At 43.4% G+C, this 21,551-nt stretch overlaps 1 protein-coding gene across 2 annotated transcripts; it reads right to left on the bottom strand.

The window, feature by feature from the left end:
• Positions 1-8,840: 8,840 nt before the first annotated feature.
• rb1cc1 (RB1-inducible coiled-coil 1) lies at positions 8,841-21,155 on the bottom strand. 2 transcript variants are annotated; one of them, XM_088311476.1, is made up of 23 exons: positions 20,807-21,155; positions 19,792-19,915; positions 19,570-19,696; positions 18,476-18,646; positions 17,925-18,127; positions 17,066-17,471; positions 16,803-16,973; positions 16,399-16,583; positions 16,130-16,316; positions 15,968-16,049; positions 15,825-15,889; positions 15,640-15,743; positions 15,429-15,555; positions 13,391-15,255; positions 13,137-13,305; positions 12,421-12,529; positions 12,103-12,358; positions 11,956-12,007; positions 10,843-10,890; positions 10,547-10,605; positions 10,331-10,458; positions 10,163-10,233; positions 8,841-9,826 (listed from the first exon to the last, which is right to left on the bottom strand). In XM_088311476.1, exons 2-23 carry the CDS (start codon positions 19,860-19,862, stop codon positions 9,749-9,751), a joined length of 4,734 nt encoding a protein of 1,577 aa, XP_088167602.1. In that variant the 5' UTR covers positions 19,863-19,915; positions 20,807-21,155; the 3' UTR covers positions 8,841-9,748. The 2 variants fall into 2 exon arrangements, with proteins under 2 accessions (XP_088167602.1, XP_088167601.1); XM_088311475.1 differs by having other exon boundaries at positions 15,825-16,049.
• Positions 21,156-21,551: the final 396 nt, after the last annotated feature.

Genomic DNA, 21,551 nt, shown 5'->3' with positions numbered 1-21,551 from the left:
TGTTAATTTATGTCCCTTGCAGGCCCAAGCCAGAATATCCCGAGTAAAGCGCCACCTCTGGCACCCAGATCACCACGCCACTCGCTTTGCATATATTTATATCCAATGAAAGACTTTTTTTTTTAATCCTGTTGGAACAAGAAGTGACTGCCAAATTTGATTTTTAAATGTACTTTTTTTAAGCTCTTCCACTTCAACTGCAACACAGAGCCGTGTTGAGCGCTATGATAGGATTTGAAAGTTACAGATGATATTTCTCGTAAGTGCATTAAAAAGACGACATAGTTCAACTTGGAGCACAATGTTAATATTTAAATCACGTGGAAAGCAAAGCGTGTTGATTTAAAAAAAAAATAAAACTATGACATCAGTCGGCGCTTTGGTCATTATTTATTCATCAATTAAATACGAATACAAATGAGAAAATTGCTTTTTTGGGATGTTTCCTAATTTGTATGCCGAAAATGTGGGATCATCGTTCACTGTGTCACTTTTTCAAACGATTAAATCCTTTTCCATGAATTTCGAAGACTGTGAAAATGTTCAAGAAGATTTGAGGATTTTTTTTTTTCCAGACATTTTCTTTCATTTAAACAATGCATGAACAAAACCTTTCAGAATATTTTCATCCGAATAGCGGAATTACCAAAGTCAGTTGCAACGTAACTAAAAATTATGAATGTGCTTGCTTGTTCATTTTTTACTTTTTTTTTTAGGTCTGCGTGTAAATTCCTCGCTCATCCAGATCACACGAATCCGCCAAAACTCAAAGAAGGCAACTGTCATCGTATTTGTTCAATTTATTGCAGATTTTTTTTTCCGTTTTCCATAAACATGGAACCATGACGTGCATTTCTGCTTTCACGCTAACGATATTCCGAAGGAAGGTGACGCCTCGTTGCTGTTCTGTAAAAACAACATTGCGTGTGATCTCACAACTCACAAATTTGCCGTCTTCGGAAGGAGCACGAGAGGCGGAACAGCGGCCGAATAACTCATTCACTGCCATCGACGGATATAGAAGGCAAAAAGTCAATTGATTTGATCCGTCCGTTTCCACTTTAAGCGTTAGCGTTCTATCCCGTTTGCGCCGTGACGTCGCGTTAGCACTTGCTAAAGGAGGAGTCGCAAACCGCGCTTTTTAGCTGGATAGAAGAAAATTCTTCTTTTATTTTTAAAGTTTAAATTTTTGGAATGTTCACACCCGAAGATCACCAAATGTGGTTTTCATCAGACGACATACGATATGGTATCGTCACGACGGTGGCTACTACTTGCAAACGAACCTCACTTGAATTGATCGCGCCCACTCAAAGGATGCTTCAAGTGGATAAAATGTCTTCTCGATTACGGTTGTTGTTTGACATCAACCCTTTTTTAAAAAAAAATTTTCCCAAGAGGAGAATGCAATGTTTCGGCATACGCAAGAGAAGGATGTACAGTATGAATGAAGGCGCCGCTCCAAATTCGGACTTGGCAGAGCATATTTGAGATCTGTATGTTGTCTGTCTCAGAATGTCGAGTTGCATTCATCTTCAAATCTTTTTACAATACAAATAGCACAGAGAAATCATTTTGGTTGTTTTTCAGCTAAAATAAAAAATAAAAAAATGGACTTTTTATTTGTATGATATGTAGGTGCACCTCAAAAAATTACAATCATATTTAAAAACAAAACATTATTATTATTTTTTTTAATGTTGATGATTAAGCGAATTAAAACAAAATACACATGAAAAAAAATTAATGAGGTAACAATTCTGAAAAGAATTTCTTATGGTTTCATAAATTTGTAATATTTTATTTCAATGTGTGACTTTTGTTTTTATTTTTTAATCTCATGCAGGAATGAGCAACCGTTTTTAAACATTTTGAACATTTCAAATCCAAGCATACCAAGTTGAGTTTCGCTGAATTTAGTTTGAATCTGAACTGCAAAAAAAAAAAAAAAAAAAAAAAAAAATTGGAAATATATGCATCGGGCTTTTTGTCGCGGACAGCTCTCAATCAATGGCTATTTTTTTTTTACCCGTTATCCAGCTCGCACTTGCAAGAATTGCCGAACTGAGCAATCGGGCGTTAAACACTTTGACAAATCCAACTTCCCCCGGCGACGGCGGATGAGAGGAGCGACATTTGTGTGACGAGCAGAGAAACAGCAAGAAGTTCTAACAAGGAAAAGCCTGCCAGGTGGCGAACTGGCGGCACCAACAGAACGCACAATCTGTCTGCTTCTCCGTCCAAACCATTGACAGCTGCCATCACCAGCCTCGCACGCTCGCACTCGGTGGCTCCTCAGCTCGCGGCCCATCCCTCTTTAGTGTTTCCTGCTAACCTCAGAGACAGGGTCACCTGGCCCCCTTCGCCGCCCGTCTGTGGGGTCCTGCTGGCCCCCTGGAGACCTGCCTGCATGGCGAACAAAGGTCTGGCCCAGCTCGTTTTCATACGCCCAGCAAAAAAAAAGGGGGGGGGTCCCGTGACCCGTCTTCTTTTTTACGTATTAGAGTAAGGTATCACAAATGAGCCGGCCGCTTTTTGATTTGCTTTGTTTTTGATCGTGTTTTATCTTCAGGTTGGCGCCAGATGGAGTCGCATCGCGTTCTTTCCATCTCAATTGGAAGCATACGATTGGCGCGAATAGTCGAGTGCGAGATGATCGCTTTTTGGCCTTTCACGTAAAAGGTATAAGGGGGGAGGGGTGTCACACGTGAAATGAAGGGTACTGTATTTTAAATCACCCGCGAGACGGCTTTGGAATGCAAAAATTTTATCGGCTGGGTATTTTTTAATTCATACTCTGCTGTTTGGTATTTTAACAAACTATGGTTAAAAATAAATTGTCAGTAATACAATAATGTGTCAGCTAAAGCTAACAAATATTTTAGGGCATATGTTGCTGTGTTAAATGGCACTGTTTTAACAATTTGTTCATTGTACAAAATCGTTCTGTACATGCAGTAAACAAATCATTTTTTCAACATAGAATAGAAAACTGCGGCTTATATATGTTTTTTTGTGTGTGTGGTTTTTTTAGAGCTGGTGTGGCTTATAGCCCGGGAACTACTGTAATCGTTCTTGCATGGCGACGCATCAATTTGGTAAAATGGCGGCGTGAGATGAGAGGTGCAACGATTAATCAACAACTAATCGATGATCAAATTCATCGATAATTATTTTGATGATCGATTCATCGTTTTGAGGTCTTGTGTGTGTTATCCTACAACATTAAATTTCAATTTTCTCTTTTTTTTTTTTTTTTAGATGTTTCTCAATCGATTCTCACCACTCCAACTTCGACATATTGCAAAGATTCATGCCACGTGGGCTATTATTTTTATTTTTTTAATTTATTTTATCAATTGATTGTCTGCCTGATGTTGGCATTTCTGTACCAGCATATTTTAATTTTTTTTTTTTATTTTTCATGTTTGCCTCACGCCTGTCGACGGATTTGAGGATTTTCGTTTCCCGAGATTTTTGCCGTGCCCGTTTCAGGTGTTCCGTCAATGAAAGCGGTGATGTCAATAGATAGAAACAAGATATGAAATCTGACTTGGGTATTAAATGCACCCCAGATTGTAGCAAGCCCAGGAGATATTTTGCGTTCTCGGCGGCGGACAAAGAACCTCGCAGTTTTCCAGTCTTTTCAGCCACTGAGCAAAGCCAATTGCACAGAGGCTAAAGGGAAAAAAAAAAAAAAGCGAGTTGCACAAATCTAGCATTGCAACCGGGCTAAAAATAAAACCTGGCAAAGTTATTCTGATCCCTTATTGGTCCCATAGTTTGATTTCACATTTAGCATTTGCATTCCCCTCCGCGTAAACATTTCATTCTTCCCTCTTGCAGCAGCACAATGAGACTTGAGTGACTTTGGCAGCAGATTTTTGGATCGCTGCTCCCGAATCCACCAGTGTATGTTATCAGCAGGTAAACAAGCTTTCCAACAAAGCCATAATGGCACGGCAAGCGGGCATAAAGAGGCTCATCTCAAAAAGCTATACAAGCCATCAAAGCTGGTGTCATTTGCTCGACACCACGTTGCAGCTGCAAGGAGCGGAAAAGGAAAAAAAAAAAACGCCACTGGAAATGGTCCGCCTATTTCCAGACTCTTCTCAACTATTTGTATCGATTATATAGTTGTCAGCGTAAGCCGGCAGATTACAAATATAAGACAAGGCCGTTTTTAATGTTTGCTTTTGTTTGGTGGCGGGGACTCCAAAAAACGGTGTCACGCGCGACATTAACGCGATTTGTGCAACAAGCTATTTGAATAATTATTGCCACACTTGTGTCTATATTTGGGAGGATTACCCGCGCAATTCAAGTTAACGTGTCGACAATTTGACGACTTGAAATAGGGGAGCCTTGCGTTTTTTGAATGCATTCAAAATGAAAGAAAAAAAAAAATTTTTTTTTTAGATGTACTTAGTATAAAAAAAAAAATTCATTTTATTGTTCACATTTATTTATTTATATTTATTAATTGAAATCCAATGAAGAGGTCTTCCAGAAACATACATTTTGGTTTTGGTTGCATTTGACTCTAACAAACATTTACAAAAATGATGAATTCTTGCTCTTGTTTGGTGGTGAGCTCATCCAATGAAATGCGGGCACGTTGATGACACGTGGCGAAGGCGGGACTTAAGAAGGACGTTTCCAAAACATGCAGATGCTCGTTATAAACTCCCGGGAAATTTTCTCATTTTTAATTTTTTTTTTTTTTTAAGGTCTCACAAATCTTCAAAAACTTTAACATGTACATCAAAGCTGCATCGGACGGTAACTTTAATTTAATAAATTGAAAGACTGCAATGTAAAAAAACACAAAATGCCTTTCACAATATATTTTTGTGAAAAGAATCGTATGGTTACGTAATGTTCTCTCCCTAAAAAAAAAAAAAAAACATTTTTATAAAAAGAGGAAATATCACAAACAGATACTTGCACTTTTTTCCCAATGACTTTTCTTTGGTACAAAATGCGCATTTGATGGTTTTCTATTTCCGCGGCTCTCAACTTTTCTTAAAACGCAAACAGAGATCCACTTCTCATCTCGTTAGGCACACTCGACGCTCGCCGCCAAACTTTTTCTGCAAAATGTGCCTTTTGGGTACGACAAACCTACGCAGTTTTTCCCTTTGCGAGGGAGCCTCCAAAGCTCCCCTTTCACACCGCTAATTAGCCATAAAACGCTGCCATCACTTGGTGACAATTTCCAATCCCGAACCGATAAATGTGTTGAAATTTCAAATGTATGCGGATGCGTGTGTTACTAATAGCGATTATGTGGGTTGCGGAAAGAAAAAGAAGAGAGAAGGAAAAAAAACAACTCAAGCAGGCTTCCAGTCATATTTCACCGACATTTCATCACACATTTAATCTGGCCCTGTCTAAGATTTCCTCCTCAACCTGTAGTCGAGGCACAATGGCGGATGAGATTATGAAGCATGTCTGTTAAAGCATGTCTGTTTGATCATTATTGTGTTTCGGTGAACTTCTCCACTTGACAGCAGATATGGAACCTAATCTCTCTCTCTCTCTCTCGCAGGCAATGAATAGGGCGGAAATGTGATGGCATTAAGTCGATTTCCTCCTTGCTTTGCACTTTCAGCCTTAATTCCCCTTGGCTCTTCTTCCAACAAACGCTGGCATTCATTTAGATTTCAAAAATATAAAAACTGTTACGCGAAGAAGGCTTGCCTATTCATTTTCATTGATCTGTCATTTGAAGTTCACGCATATATTCCCCCCCCCCTCGCCAAACAATGCTTGTTTATTTACAGCCTCGCATCTATCTCGCCGAGTGTCAGGGAATCAAATAAAACTTGTGTATTATCTGCAAACGGCGGCTGAGGCGCGTGACAAAAGGGCGCGATTTGACATTCTTTGTGAATCACCGCCGACGTGGTCTTGATGTTTCCCGTGCGCTCGTCTAAACCTTCATTTAGCGTCGGCAGCTTGCGTGTTGTTGACACGGGGGGAAAAAAGGCATTGTGGCGTTTCTTTGGATCGCAGCGGAGGCCCCTTTTTAAAGCCGTATTAGCGGAGGTGGCCCGATCAAATAGCATCTCGGCGGCTGATTACATGCCTTTAAACGAAGTTGACTTCTTCAAATGCACCGAGCGTTCAGTACAGTCGAAGGGAATGACACAAACAAAACGCAAGAAAGCTCCATCGAGTCGGACAATTTGACATTATGCTAATTTGTTGAACTGTTTCGAATACGTCAGCCCCCTTTTGGAGGTCAAACCAAACTATTAGAAACAGTTTACAGATAATACATGAAAGGAAAGGTGAAAACTAATGAGGGGGGGGGCATTTTCATTTGCACAGGGCATGACTACTTAAAGACAAATAAAATAATTTTTAAATGAACTCTAAAATGTACAGATGACAACAAAAGGAGGCCAGAATTGGAGTCATGTGCTCCCTCCTACGAGCTCCAGTTAGGAGGCGCGCAGCAGTATTTTAGAGCAACTGGAGATCCTTGAAGGAGGACTGGCTGAGTCCAAAATTAAATGTATTAAAATATCCCACCTGAGATGTAACAAAGACGTGAAAGGAGATGCTATGCTTTTGCTAGCTGCCTAGAATTTACAAGAAAAAAATGGATTTAGTAACAACACTAAGTGGCTGGTCCAATTTAAATTCACTTTCCAATTTGAAACCCAAATTCGAGACTGTAGGCTTTCGTTAAGATGGGGAACTGAGGATTACAAATACATTTTTACACATCTGCTAATAAGCTCACTTGAGTCGGCTAAAGGCAATGTGAGAAGGGTTGTGCGAGTGTGTGATCACCCACGCAAACGTTACAAAGGAAGGCCGGGATTCAAACTCCCAACCTCAAAACTGTGAGGCAGATGTACAAGCCACTTTCAGGAAATGTATCTGTTGCTTTAAATGATCTGAAAGTGGAACAATTAAATTGATATTTGGACAGCGTTGAAACTTTGTTTAATTTAAAATGATTCAAAAACTCAAAATTTCAGCGCCTCAACTGTAAATTTACTTTCTGTCGTCCAGCATGAAAGCAAACTGATTTGAAGAAAAAAACAAAAAAAAAAATACATTTTTGACCCAAATTGTTTGTTCATTTTGAAATAATTTTTTTGAGAGATGAAAATGAAAACATTTCTTTTATCCGATTCATCGAATAATCGGCAACTCAAACGATTAATCAATTATAATCATTAGTCGCAGCCTTAATTGAGCTAAAAATTTATATCTCGAGTATTTGTACATCTGATTATGTTGAATATTTTTCAGGTTTTTTTAGACTTACTTTTTACCACTTTTTATTTTCCCTAAATTGTACGGACATCTTTACTGCTCAACAATTTCCATTGTGTGTGTTGGTCCCATTTTATTCCTCTGCTTTGTTTTCCCTAATGGAATGAAGAAAGAATTTATTTATCTATTGTAGATTTTTTTTTGGGGGGCGGGTTGTTGTTGCTATTTCAATCCATTACAAACAATATGGAAGCTCAAAGGTGCCCACTATGGTGTCCGGTCCCTTCTCCTCTCTAGCCAATTAAAAGCTGGCCTGCGCCGAGGAGGGGTCGTCAAGTGTTTGCAGGGAGAAGTTTGACAGCCTTTCAAAGGTTTCAGTGGAAAACGGGCGCACATGGCAACGCGGCATCCCATTCAGCCTGACGAGAGCGACTCCAGGCAGCGCCGAGCTCAGCGGGGGGTTGTAAACATTTACACTAAGAGCCTGTCCAGTGCACATGCTCGGCGCTTGCCAGCCACCTCGGTATCGAATGTTGTGTTGCATATTTTGTCATTCAGGCCTGTCCCGAAAATTGTAGGAATCACACCATCAATTTATGAAGGAGCCATCCAAAATGTGACAAGAGGCTTATGCTGAGCGGAGGAAATGGAGCTAAACATTGTTCAAACACCCCGAGACCCACATGGTAAGGGAGCGCTCGGCGGCGAGCTGCGATGCACCCCGCTGTGAACTGGGAAAGTGATGTTGGTGGGCTCGCGTCTCCATGAGGGCCGCGGCGTTCCCGGGCCCCCCTATTTGAAGCCGTTTTGAAGTCTGTTGCCTGCAGCCGCGTGCCAAATGCAACGCTTCCTCAAAAGGGAAATTAAATGAATGTGCGATATAGTGTGCCGAATTCCCCCGACTGTTTTTTTTTTTTTTTTAAAGGTGTGATTAAAGCAATTGGTTATTATAGATGCCCCTGAAGTCACTAATAACTATTTTTAAGGTACTTTGGGAGTGTGTCCCAAAGTAAAATTGCAATCCATCTGGAACTTGAACAAAATGAAGTGCAGCAGCTTAAAAAAAAGAAAGAAAAAAAAGATTAGTTTTTTTTAATTGCTAAGCTACCTTCAGTTTTATTATCGTGCGTTGCAGTTCTGTGAAAGGCAAAATTGGAGTTTAAAAAATATGGAAGCTAACTTTTCTTAGGCACGGTTGTCATGAGTGCATCCCTTTGTCGATTTTCCATTGATTGGGAAAAGTTGTAATTTCACCAATTACCACTAGATGGCAAACATGTCTTATGCTTACACTTCTCATTGTGGGCTACATATTTATTTTGCAATTATGGAATGACCGAGTAGTACAAATTTGAGTGAAGCGAACTTCAGCTGAGTCACTTTGGGTCCATTAAAGCCGACACCTTGAGAATTAAAAAAAAAAAAAAACCCTTACAAAAATGTGATCCCCCTAAATTAAAAGTGCAATCAATTCGGAATATGCAACTGTGACTTACTGGAAGGCAAAATATCGCTTTTTTTTTTTTTTTTTGCTACGCTAACTTGGGTTCCGTCAAAGTGCACCAAATTGAGATTTCACTGCATACCAAATAAAGTCCAGGTCGTGAAAGTGTATTTGGGATCCATCCTTTATTGTTTCAAAACTCTATTCTTTTGCAATACAGTCAAGTCTTACTACACTTGAGATCTGACGGCCCATGTACAATTTTTGTCTCATCATGGAACGACGTCACACAAGAGTTCCTTTCGACATTTTCCAACAGAAAGTTTGTGCATGATTATTGACGTAATAATCATCATGAGAGCGCCGTTGCGTCCCCAAAATATTTTTTTTCCTTTTTTTGGGGGGTTGAGCGGCGCTTGTTTCGTCGTTTTTTTTTTCTTCTTTGATTTTCAAAGTGCATTTTCAGGATTGCAAAGGTGATTTGTTTGTCCCCCCCCCCGCTCAGCTCGGCCACAAGAATGTACATGTCAGTATTCACAAGAGGGCCAGACTGCTTTGCTGTGAGGAACAACTACATTTTCCCACTACGACACTTATCTGGATAAGTCAAATCAAAGAAAACATATCAATGTGCATGCCATGAACATTCCTCCATAAACATTAATCATCATAATAAATGTATTGTATATAGATTTTTTTTTGATAATGACAACAATATTTTCCACAAATGCTGATAATGCTGAGAACTAATGCTGTTTACATTTTGTTCAGTTTTTTTTTGTACACGCAGGTCATATGGCTTCATGCCACAGAAGATAGGGCATCGCCCTAATTATTAATGTTAATAGCATTTGGTCCACAAAACCAAATTTAGCTTAAAAAGAAAACCAAAAAAAAAAAATATCATAGCAGGAGAGTAGTGTTGTTGACTTATAAATTGCATGATGCTGACCTAGAGTTTTCCTGTTCATCTTTTCTTTTCTTTTTTTAAAAGTTCTTTCAAGGGAAATGTTATGTCTCGGTAGGGGTAGAAAGAAAAGATGACGTCTAAATTTTCTTACTTGGTTATTATACTCTTCTGTTCCACGGAACAGCTTTGACTCTGTAGAATTTGGTTCCGAGAGGAACCTTGAACCTGTTCTGGGCCTGGTAAGAGAACACGGGAAGAACTTTTGTGAGGCCCGACGCTCCCGAAAGTCGGCTGCTGTGTTCGGAATCATCCACACGTTTCCTACTCGACTCCCGCAAGGTTCGAATATTCATCTTAACTGGCGTAAAACGACATGGAACGTATCGGATCGCCTTCCGCTGCTTTACCTTCTGTCAGAAATAAATCAACCAAAAAAGACATTGTATCATTTTAAGATGAGTGTATTTTATGGAAATTCCAACAGCACGACAAAATGGAGGGGGAGTGATTCCGAACACAGCCCACACAAGAGACTTTCCAACTTATACGCTTGTTATGATCGGACGAAATACCTTTTTAGCCTGGCAATACTCCTTCTCCATCACCTTTCCGAGCACCCACGGCCGCCGCGATGTCCCCGATGCTACACAAGCACAACACAAAGACTTGTCAAGCGCGATCGTTGACTAAAAGGGGAAAAAAACATTTTGCTGAAATAAACTGGAATTTTTGTCTCTAACCCGGTTTGAGGTCGAGCGCGGTGAGCGACTCCGAGTGCAGGAAGTAGAGAGTCGGGCCGACGGTGAACAGCACATAGTTGTCGTGTCTTTCATCGAGGATGATGAGCACCAAATCGCCAACCTGGAAACTGAGGCAGGCAAATCATGAAAGCAAGCGCATAATTCCGACCCGTTCCGACTTTTGGGGAAATTGAAAATGACGTTTTGGCCACTTACTCTCTGATGGCGATTTTGTCGGATTGCCGCGAGGAAACAGACGACATGCTGTGAGACATCTAAAAAAAAAAAAAAAAAAACAACAAAAAAAACAGCAATGTCACTTGAACCATGACTGGATATTTGTCTGATTGTGAATGTTGTACTTTTTTTTTTGGGAGCCTGTATCCAGCCTTCATTTATCGTTAAGTTCAAATTTAGTTGAGAAATGGTCAGTGGCTTCATCCGGATTCTACTCTTTGATGCTACTGCCACCTAACGGAGAAACTTGAGCATAGCAGCAAAGGTGGACTCACCAGTCTTTGGCTGAGACGCTTGTTCTCTTCCTCCTTCATGTGTAAAGTCTGAAACAAATCATTGCCGACACTCATTAGACCAGACAAAAATAATGTTGTGTTTCCTCTCTGATGTGGGAAGGTTTTTGTAGGTCCATCATGACAATTTGGAAGGCGCACCACAAATTAAATCAGGTCATTTTCTGCCCTGGGTAAGTCAGAGCTGAAAAAGAGGCAGGATGCCGCTCCGTGTGTAACGCGAGGCACACACGAACCAAATAACGGGCCAAATATGAACATCGTTATCAGATGTTTATGAAAGATTATTTCATCCTGTGGTGTGGACTGAGAGTAAACTATGATTTTTTTTTCTTCTCCAAGAGCTGCTTGAAAAACAATCAGGGGCGCTAATCGTAAATGCTAAACCTCTTCAATATTTCTGTTATGCGTGTGGTCAAGACACGGATAGACAGAATCAAGGATTCCATCATTGTGACGTGAAATAACACTAGCCAATCAGGAAGCGACGCCAAGCTTGCTCGCGCTGTTGCCAGACAACATGAAAGGAGCAACTGGCTGCATTTGTCTAACGTGCATCACACTCACCACAGGAAAAATCTAAAGGAGGCGGTGACTTTATCACCATAGTGTAGTTGATAAGATAATAATTAGCATGGCTTCGTATAGATTTTTTACTTCTCTATTTTTTTCATAAATCTGGGTGCCAGGTTTTCGCCGTACGTTGCCATGTTATTCATCTTTCCCTAAATCCTGACTCGTCTCCGAGCTCCGTTCCATCTTTGTCTCGTCAGACCAAAGAATTTTCTTTCTCATGGTCGGAGAGTCCTTCAGGTGCCTTTTGGCAAACTCCAGGTAGGAGTTGACTCCTTTTACTAAGACCCTTCTCCCGCCCAACGCTCCGGTTAGAGTCCTACTGGTTTGGAACTTCTTCCATTTGCAGATTATGGAAGTCACTGTGCTCATTGCAGCACGTTTTTGTTCCGTAGCCCTCCATAGATATGCGCCTCGAGACAATCCACGGAGAGGTCTACAGACATGTCCTCTGACTTTGTGCTTGGCTTGTGCTCAGACATATCGCGTCACCAGTTTTGTGAACGTCAAGTGTGTAAATACCCTCTCAAGTACGAGAATCCTCTGCTTTTCCTCTGACATCAGGATGTTATCACTGGACACACAAAAAGAAAGAGAAGCGTGACGTGATGCTCTGCAACGTCAATGTTCGTCAAATCTTTTGGGTTGGTATTCCAATGTGAGGCTTACTGGACGGCCACCATGCTGGCCTCCACCGCCGAGTCGACTTGCTCGTCGTCCCTCAAGGTGGCCACAGAGGCCAGTCTGTCGCTGTCGGCCAGGAGCTCGGACGAACACGCGCCGGCGACCTCGTGCGCCGACGGCTGGGTGCTGAAGATGGCCGAGGAGACCAGAGTGGTGCTGCGCAGGCGGTTCAGCTCCTCCTCCAGGTGCTTCTTCTCTTGCATCACGCTGGCGCGGTCCTCGGAGAGAGTCTCGATCAGAGCTGCGGGAGCAAACGATGGAGTCGTCACGGGCGTCGTCGGCAGGACGTTTGAGGGCGCTCACCTTTGTCCTTTTCCTGCTGTTGGGTGACGTTCTGCAGCTCCTCCGTGAGGTCGCTGATGATCTGCTCTTTCTTCAGCCGCTCACGAGTCAGAACAGTGTTGAAGTTTGTCTAAAGAAACACACGAAGACTTTAGGCGCAACAACTTGGTGGTCATTAGCATGGAAATGCAACTTTGCTGTAGTCTTGGTCACGTATACAAAGTGAGCCGAGTATGAACTGCTGTCTCTAATTTTTCATTTGTGAGGGCGGCCCAATATCCCTGAACAAGATAAAACTTTCTTTATTTATTTATTCTTTAAGAGTTGCTGCGGCTTACGTTCTGATGCGCCTTCTAGTCTGGAAAATACGGTCATCGATTCATTTCTGCCATTGTCAATTTGTATTCAAATGCGATTGACATCGAAAAATAATCAGCTTTTTGTTTCCGTTTTCGTAAAGTTCCACAGCCTATTTTTTTTCTCATCTGAATTCACGCACGCTCCAAAACCAATTTGTTATTTGCACACAGTTCCAAAACCACAATGACTGCTTGTCTGACTTCTTATCGAAAACATCCGTTGTCACACTTCAGTCAAAGGACCGACACACATTTATGTCCTTCGTTTAAGAAAGGTTGTGTCTCCGAACGTTTTCTAAAAGCTTCCATTTTCCGACTTGTATTGAAAAGAACCAGCAAAAAAGACTTAAAAAAATGGTTGCACAAAGAAGTTCCGACCTGTTGTTCTGCTATCAGGGAGGTCTTGAGATTCTGGATCTCCTCGTTTTTCCTCCTCTCCAGGAGCTCCAGCTGGCTCTGCAGGGAGGCCCTCTCCTGCTGCAGGGCCGAGTCCAGAGAGAGGGGTGCATCTGCGCGGCTCTCGGCGCGCAGGGGGAGCCCCGCGTCGCTGAAAAGCACAACGTGAGAGGTTACATTGCAAAACTGGCGTTCATTCATTATTAAAACGTTTGAGACTTTGTGGCGAGTTCTACCTCGATAACGACGGCTTGTTAAGAAGCTCGTCCTCAAGCTGCCGTATCCTGTCGGACAGTCGCTTTTCTATCTCCTCGTTTTTCAACTGCAACACTTTCAAAGCTTCATCTGAGGCTTCCTCCTCGAGTCTTTTCCGTAAAAGCTGGTTTTCAGCCAGCAAGTCGCTGCTCGCGGCCTTCAACTCCCGCTCCAGTTCTTGGAAATTCCCAAACTGCAGCTCCTTTTCTTTCGTCTGGTCCAGCTCCCGCTTGAGCTTCTCCAGCTGCTCTGCGTGGCTGCGCTCAGCATCATGTGCCCGCTGCTGCACGGACGCTACGTGGCTTTGCAACCGTGCCATCTCCTCATCGTGTCGGTCCACCAGCTCCGAGATGCAGTGGTCCTTTTCGATCTTCAAGAAGTTCTTCACCTCGGCTCGGTACGTCTCGTGCTCCTCGTTTTTCACCTCAAGTTCTTGTTTGGTCTTTGCGAGCTCTTGGCTGAGCGCCCGCGTCTCGGAGGCGACCTGGGAGCTCACCGCCCCGGCCTGCTGCATCTTGGTCTGCTCGAGGAGGACTCTCGCCTCCTCTGCTTCTGTCTCTTTGAGGGCCAACTCCATCTCCAATTTGCAACGCAGATCTGCAAGCTCAGCATAGCGCGCCTCAAAGTCTTTAATTTGGAGGTCCTTCTCCCTTAGGGCACTGTTATGGCGTTCTGTTGCCCCCGTTAGCTTAGCCACGTGGTCAGCAGCGATGTTTTCCAAAGCCTCCTGATGATCCTTAGTGAGGTTATCCAGTCGTGCTGTATGTTCCACCTTCAATCTGCCCTCAAGATCCTTCAAGAGCGTCTGCGCCTCAGCCTCCAACTCCTGCCTAATCTTCTGCTGGCCACGTTCGATCTCCAAATGCAGATTCTCCAGCTGACTTTTCAGTGAGTCTCTGCACGCCGAGAGGTTCTCGAGCTCCGCTTCGCGCTCGCTCGTCAGCTGCTCGGACTCCTTGATCTTCTCTCGCAGGTCGCTTTCCGTTTCGAGCCAAAGCGCCTTGTCGCCCTCCAGCTGGCTGAGTTCTTTTTCTTTGCGCTCCATCAGCCCCTCCAGCTCCAGCATGGCCCGTTGCACGTCTCGCACGATATTCTGGTTGACTTGGTTGTCCTCCGTCAGCGAGTGGACCTGCTCCTCATATGCTTGCTGAACGGCCACAATCTCGCTCCGATGCTGCTCTTTCAGCTCCAGCTCGAGCGCCCGGCAGATGTTGTCCACCGTGTCGCGCACCTCCGAGCTCACGGTCCTCAGGGCAAAGCCAAAGTCGTTTTGCTCTTTCGAGACCTGACTGCGCAGGCGGCACAGGTCGTCCTTGACACACCTCAGGTTGGAGTGAGACTCCTCGGCGGCCAGTCGATAGCTGTCGATGGCTTGGTGGAGCACGGCGATTCTCGAGTTCTCCCTCTGCAGGATGGTGGTGTCCTGCATGCGCTTGCTGTCTATGGCGTTGATGACGGATGAATACAAAGACTCCACCATCATTTCGGGGCTGGTCGGGTCACTGATGGGGTTCGGGGAGGTCAGGTTCTCCTCGATCACAAATTCGTTGACGGCGGACATGAAGTCGGACTCGGGGCTCTCGGCCAGGGAATCCAAGTCGAGGGACCCGGGCTGCAAAACGCCTTCCATGTTGGGATGGCCGATGGTTTCGAAGTCAAACGTTTGCGCGTCGATGCTGTCTGGGGAAAGGTCCTCTAAAGGGGCGGGAACGTGGAGCGGATGAGAGCTGGCACCTTGAAGGCTGAGGGTGGCGGGAGCTTTGGAGGTGGCGCCCGGCTCAGGTAGGCTTTCTGCGGACTGAGGCGTCAACGATGTTGACCTGTGCGTGCTCTGGCTATAAGACGCCTGGAAAGACAAGACAAATGTGAACGGTTGTGGCGCTTAAAAAATAAAAAATAAATAAAATGTAAAGAAAACCATCAAGTGCAATCAAACAAAAATCATAAATCTGTCAATTTGAAGCATTTCGTTCTTCTCGTGTTGAATAATGCCCCGTCGAAAGGTGCAAATTTATTTACCCTTTGTTCACTCAGCAGGTTCGTGATCGTTTCAGACATGTCGTCCAAACTCTGTGTCGCTTGGACCAGCCGAGTGAGCTTCTGAACGTGCTGATGCAAGGGATCAAAGTCACACATTGTCGGAACCCTGCCCAGAAAAAAAAGTGAGAATGGATTTTAAAATCAAACTAATTGTGGATTTTTATACAAGCGTCAAGAGCGAAATGCTCACATGAGGAAAGGCTGCACCTCCACGGGACAACACGATTTCAAGTACTGCAAGTCATTCAGCGAGATGTCTGGAAGTTCATCGTCAAATCTTCGTGGTCTCCGCGTCTGTCAACAATGGAGGGCGGCGTGAACGAACGTGACCATGACGTGTTAAAATGCTTTCATTCAAGAAACAGAAGGCCTTACGCAAAATGAAGTCGGAGGCCACGCGTCCAGCCCTCGGAACAAACGATTTCTGAGGAAGGACTTTCCTGAAAGAGCAGTTCGGGTCATGATCTCGCGTGTGACGTCAACAAGTAGCAGACGACAAGAGCATTGTTCGGCCTTACTGAAGAGTTTCCCAAAGTTCTCCCTTTTGAACTTCTCGGCCTCGTACAGTTGTTTGCCGTCTTTCACAAGTGCGTAGGCCCACTGGGAAAAGAAAAACAATGCGCAGTTTGCGTCACCACGCCCAACACGCAGAAATAACGCGCTAGGCAAGACTAACGGACCTCTCTGTAGTGTCGCATAAACATTTTCCTCCGCACAACTTCCACCACCGCCAAGCAGTACATCTGCGGCACGGTACTGAGGGCTTCAACCACGCGCACCCGTTCCAGGAGCTCGGTGAGGAGGCGGAGCAGAGCCTGAAGCTTCTCACCATCCTGGTCGGCGTGGAGCATCACGTAGCAGCACCATCTGTTGCGAAGATTCAAACGACAGGTCTGCAAAACGAGCGCAAAGCCGTCACCTGCAAGGCGGCGGGCGAAAGCGACGTTACTTGAGTCGGACTTGAAGGTTGTTTGCCAGCTCCTGCTTGGCGGTGGTGCACTTCTTTTTGATGTCCAGCAGCTTGCGGTGGTTGTTCAACATGATCATCAGCTGGTTGGTGTGACTCAGACACAAGTCGGGCAGAACAGATGTGTCCTTCAGGTTTTCAGCCCGCTTCTGATTGGCTAAAAATCCCTGCAAGAGATTCACAGAAATGTCAAGAAATAGAAGACATTCTCTCTTGGGCTAATACCCTTTTTTCGGCAACATTTGGTTGTTTGACTTGAAAAGGCGACCAGATCAACATGTCAACTCGTTGTGCTGTTCGGAAGTTGCGAGTCGGTATTTATTAGACGATATGCTTTTTTCAGGGCCGATACCGATTATGAGTCGTTGTGGGGGCCGATAACACACCTGAGCAAGTTCTTTTTGTTCATTGACCAGCTTCTTACAGCTTGCAATCATCTGGTCGAGAGCGTACAACCGGTCCTCCAGTCCCTTGATGGCTTTCATGTTTTGATTATCCAACTTGGCGATGGTATCGCGACAGTCCGCCAGGAAGGGTTGAATGATGCGCGGGTCAAGCTGTTGGAAAAAACAATTGCAAGGTTGTTTTTGTTTTGTTTTGATCCTCCACACATTTATTTTTTTTTCATGAATTATAAACAGCAGCTCACCCTGTTGATGGAATCAAAGCATTTCCGAACAACAGACTCCACGTCGTTAGGTCGATCCTGCACGTTGATCCAGTCCAACAGCGTGACATTGAATTGTGGCACATTGCCGGGCTTGGGGATGTCTTCATCCGGCAGCGCGGCTTTAAGCCCTCCGCTGCCCGTCATCTGACTCCCGTCTCGCTCACCGGCACCTTCGCTCTTGGACGTCTCGGTAGAACCCGGTACCTTGAGGTCCTGCTTTGCATCCGGGGCACATAGCACCGAGTCAGTGGATTTTTCTTCTTCCGTCTCGTCTGAATCTTTCTCCGGGGTGGAGGAGGACTTCTTCATGTGCTCTCGATGACTTTGTCTCGTCAAACATTCTAGCAGAGGTATCCTGGCCATCACGGCGACTGCTGTCCCCAGCCTGTGACAATTAAGTGCAATTAAAACACAAGGATGGCGACAACAAAACGTGACTCACATTTCCCGCACCTGGTTGAGTGCAATATGCTATTGAAATAAAACGGGAGCAACTTTTGGTTTTCGTTAGCTCTATAAGAAAATTGTGAAAGTCGCCTATCGAAGCTATGCAGGAGTTTCACTTTTTAACTGGAACCAGAAAAACGCATTCAGACATTTGATTTCATCAAGATTCACTTGTTTGTAAACATCACCGCTAAAGAACTGAGCATACGCCACAAAGAGATCTCTCCGAGGCACATGCCGTGACCGGCCTCATGCGCCAAAGTCCTTTTCAGATAGAGCACTTACCTTATTTTTACACTTGTATGGCAACACAAAACGACTGCTACATACACAGTCGCGCAAAGAACATGGTTTTAATCTGGCATACTCTCTTCCGAGTGGCAACACTTACCGAGTAAGTTTAAACTTAATTTCCTCCAGATCCTGCTGGTACGTCGAGTACGCAGTGTCAAATTTCACGAGCAGCTTCTGATAGGACAGCGTGCAGTCGTCCAGGTTGGCCATGATGGCGGCCCAGCCTTGGTGCTGGAGGTGTTCGTCATGAACCAAACGTTCACAGAACGAGCTAAGCTTGTTGGCAACTTCAAACATTTCCTGTGCAGCATGCAGAACACATATCAGTCAAATGATGGATCCAAGATGCAGCCTTATGCATTTGTTAAATAAAGAACTGGCACCTGTAACTGAGACGACTTTTAATACACCTTATGGTCGCGAAAATACTCGACATTATTCATCCAAGCCAGTTCACACCTTTTTTAGTTATTCTTGTAAATTAGGATCAGTGCACGGACCATTTGCAAAGCTACGTGTTCAATTTGATCAAAAGCTGGCACATGTTGAGATTGTCAACGTGCTCTTTGCTTCGTATTGAGTTGTGATGAAGAAAATCAAAAAAGGCAACGTCAAGTGTTATTTAGGAAGTGTTTGACAGTCAATTACCAGAGCAAGTTGTGTTCGAGAGGCAACGGTGTGAAAGACGGCTGGCATGAGTAGCGACTCTTCCACCTTCACTTGAATCTCACTCTCAATGGAGAAGGTGGTTTTGGGGATGGTTGGATCCCGGTCGGACAAGATCATCTCCTTGTTGAACAGGAATATGGGGTTTGTTTCCTGGAGGAAAACGGCCACAAATTGTGAATCAACACAACGAGGGCGTGTCAATTCTGATTCCTCCAAAAGTGGCTAGTAGTGACTCGTTCTCTTTTATTCTTATAACAGTACTTAAATCACTGCAGCATTTCTACCATTACAGGACGTTCACTATTACAGTACTTTTATCATTGCAGTACTTTTATCATTGCAGTACTTTTTACCATTACAGTACTTTTATCATTGCAATATTTTTATGATTGCACTATTTTCAATCATTCAGTAGTTTTTATCATTACAGTGTTTCCCCCTCTGTATAATGGACAGGCATTAGGAGTGTTTCCTTACACTTAGATACGTTTATACTGTGTATATTTGCATGCTTTTTTATGAATGTCTGCTGCTAATGTTATACATTAACGGCTACCTTACGCCGCCGACTCTGTGTGATCTATATCTTTGCTGCTGTAACACCTCAAATCTTTATTTTCAACGTAATTTGAACACAATTAGGGCAAAGATTCCAGGCATGGTATAAAGTGGAATTGCGCTTAACATTTTCCAATTCCAAAATGAATCAATTTCCTAATCATTTTTTGAAAAAATATCCTCTGATATAAGCGTGATGATGCATCTTGCGCCAGAAGAATGTGTTGCATATGTTTCTGTCATGGCTGCTCAGTAATACAGTAAAAAAAAAAACATCAAACCCCAAAAAAGGAACCTGAAGGGCGATCATGAGCTATTTCAGCCCTCCAAAGGCCATACTAAATGTATGAGAAAATATAAAGCAACGGTCAGATAAATGTGCATTATCATGTATTAACAGTATGTTGTGGTAAAAATGTGTAAATGTGGGCTTTTTGCACGATCTCCTTTGAAGTTTTTAGAATTGCATAGCGGGCTGGTGAACAGACGGCGTGAAAACAATATTCTACACTTACAGTGCCAGCACTGTAGCTACAGACGCGCCTCTCCGCAGCCATACATTCCCCTCCATTGACAACAAGGACTTGATGTTGAATTGCAATCTTATACTTCGCCTGGATGGCATGTTTAAGCTCCAGTACGCTGAGAAAGGAAAGGGAATAAAATAACATTTAGACCGATGCGAAAATGGCAGGAAGACCGGCACTTCAGGGTGCTGAATGGCCGTTTTCTCTTACGTTTGGACAGCAAGGTCGGTGTCAAATGTCAGCGTGCTGCCATTGTTAACCTGGAACACATACAACTTCATGATGAATCGGCCGCAGGTCTCCGCACTTGTTCATTTAGTCTTACAAGGCCACCCTGCAAAGAGTAAACGCACAGCAAATGAAATTCTTCAAGCCATGTCAGTTGACGGTTATTTGTGTCACAATCAAAGGGAATAACTGTACTATTGCAATGAAGTGACAAAATAGACATTAAGAACTATGAAGAGGCTGTATTGTTCAAAAATAGCATTTGAAAAAATATTTTTAGATTATTTTCACCACATTTATACATACTCTAAACTCATCATGAATATGACAACTGCATGCACATAAACAAACATCCTGGCGCTTATCTTCTTTTTAGGAAAGTGATAAAAGCAACTGGAACAGTTTTAGCTGTTTGGATAATGCGACATAAACACGAACGGCGTATTTTATGTGAAACATTGTTGAAACGCCACTCGAAGTCATGTTTACACGCCGAGTCAAAATGTTGCCAGGAGTAACGCATGCCTGTCAAAAGAATGTCATGTTCCCAAATAAATGGCCACTTTGACCTGCGGTGTACGTTAAATATTTCACTGCTCCTACAATGGCGACATTGGGAACACATTCAAATGTTAAGAGCTCTAAAAACAAGTCACCAGCAATTCAACTCGAGGCCCTTCAGTAGAAGGGTCACACAAGGGACAACTGATTGTCATGTTTTTTTTTTTGATTGTCATGTTTTTTTTTGTTGTTTTTTTTTTTTGGTCGTGGGTATCCATAGCCTGGCTTTGCATAACTGAAACGAGTGGCATCTGTTAGCCAGTCTAATGATACCCTGCTAACTGCGCTAAGTAGCTATTAGCCAAACACAACAACAGTCGATAAAAACAGCTGACGTATCACAGCAGGACAAGCACATATTAACGATCATATGTGTGCAAGAGTACATCAATGACAACACACTGTGCAATAAACCCTCAAAACTGAAATGTCTTACCTCACTTCACCCGCATCTCCCGTTGTTGGGTCTCCACCTTTACCTAAGGCGAGTGGGCTAGCTAACGAGCTAGCGACAGAGCTAGCTAGCTAAGCCAGGTTACTTTGGCAAACATAGAGCTAACTTAGCAACACTAGCTCGAAGACGCGGCTAGCCTTGGGTTCATGACAGTCATGGTGAGCGAGGAGCAGTATTGGTGGACAGCATTGCCGTTTAAAAAAAGACGTCCGTTGTTTCTTATATCCAACCCGGGATGGTGTAACAAACACCTACAGGGGTTAACTGTTGTTGACAGCGAGGAGCTAACTACGCTAGCAGCCTCGCTCGCTCTGTTTTGTTGTTGTCATCTCCTGTGGGCGGTTCGTAAACGCTCTTTGGTTACGCAGGAGGGACGAGATTGCAAATGAGTTTTTTTTCTTTTTTACAAGTGATCATAAATTGGTCCTAAAACTTTCTTAAAGGGAGGGCATTTAAACATGTAATTGGAATGGAATATTATTCTACTGAAGTAAAGATAAAATGCGGAGTGATCTCATAGCCGGTGATCAAATGTGAGTTGGATTTTATCTTTTCATTTATTTCCTGAAATATTGTCACAAATGACAAAACACAATTTTTTAAAATTACACAATGTTACTATGTTCGGAAAAAACTGATTTCAAGAAAAATGCCCAGGAGCATGGGAATACGTCATTGGTTGTTTGCAGGTGCATTGTGGGAAAATAAAAGAGCAGCGCTTTAAGTG

This window comes from Idiotropiscis lumnitzeri, chromosome 12 (genome assembly GCF_059441095.1).
Source record: "Idiotropiscis lumnitzeri isolate Australia: NSW breed Sydney's pygmy pipehorse chromosome 12, RoL_Ilum_1.0, whole genome shotgun sequence".
Classification (NCBI taxonomy): domain Eukaryota; kingdom Metazoa; phylum Chordata; class Actinopteri; order Syngnathiformes; family Syngnathidae; genus Idiotropiscis; species Idiotropiscis lumnitzeri.
Note: the sequence above shows the minus strand (reverse complement) of the source record. Positions and strands in the feature narration are given on the sequence as shown.

Coding starts and splice junctions, on each gene's coding strand:
- rb1cc1 (XM_088311475.1), bottom strand. CDS start 19,862: ATGAAGTTGTATGTGTTCCAGGTTAACAATGGCAGCACGCTGACATTT. Junction 12,008..12,102: donor GCCAGCATGGTGGCCGTCCA/GTAAGCCTCACA, acceptor TTGTGTGTCCAG/TGATAACATCCTGATGTCAG. Junction 10,234..10,330: donor CGCGCTCGACCTCAAACCGG/GTTAGAGACAAA, acceptor GTGCTTGTGTAG/CATCGGGGACATCGCGGCGG.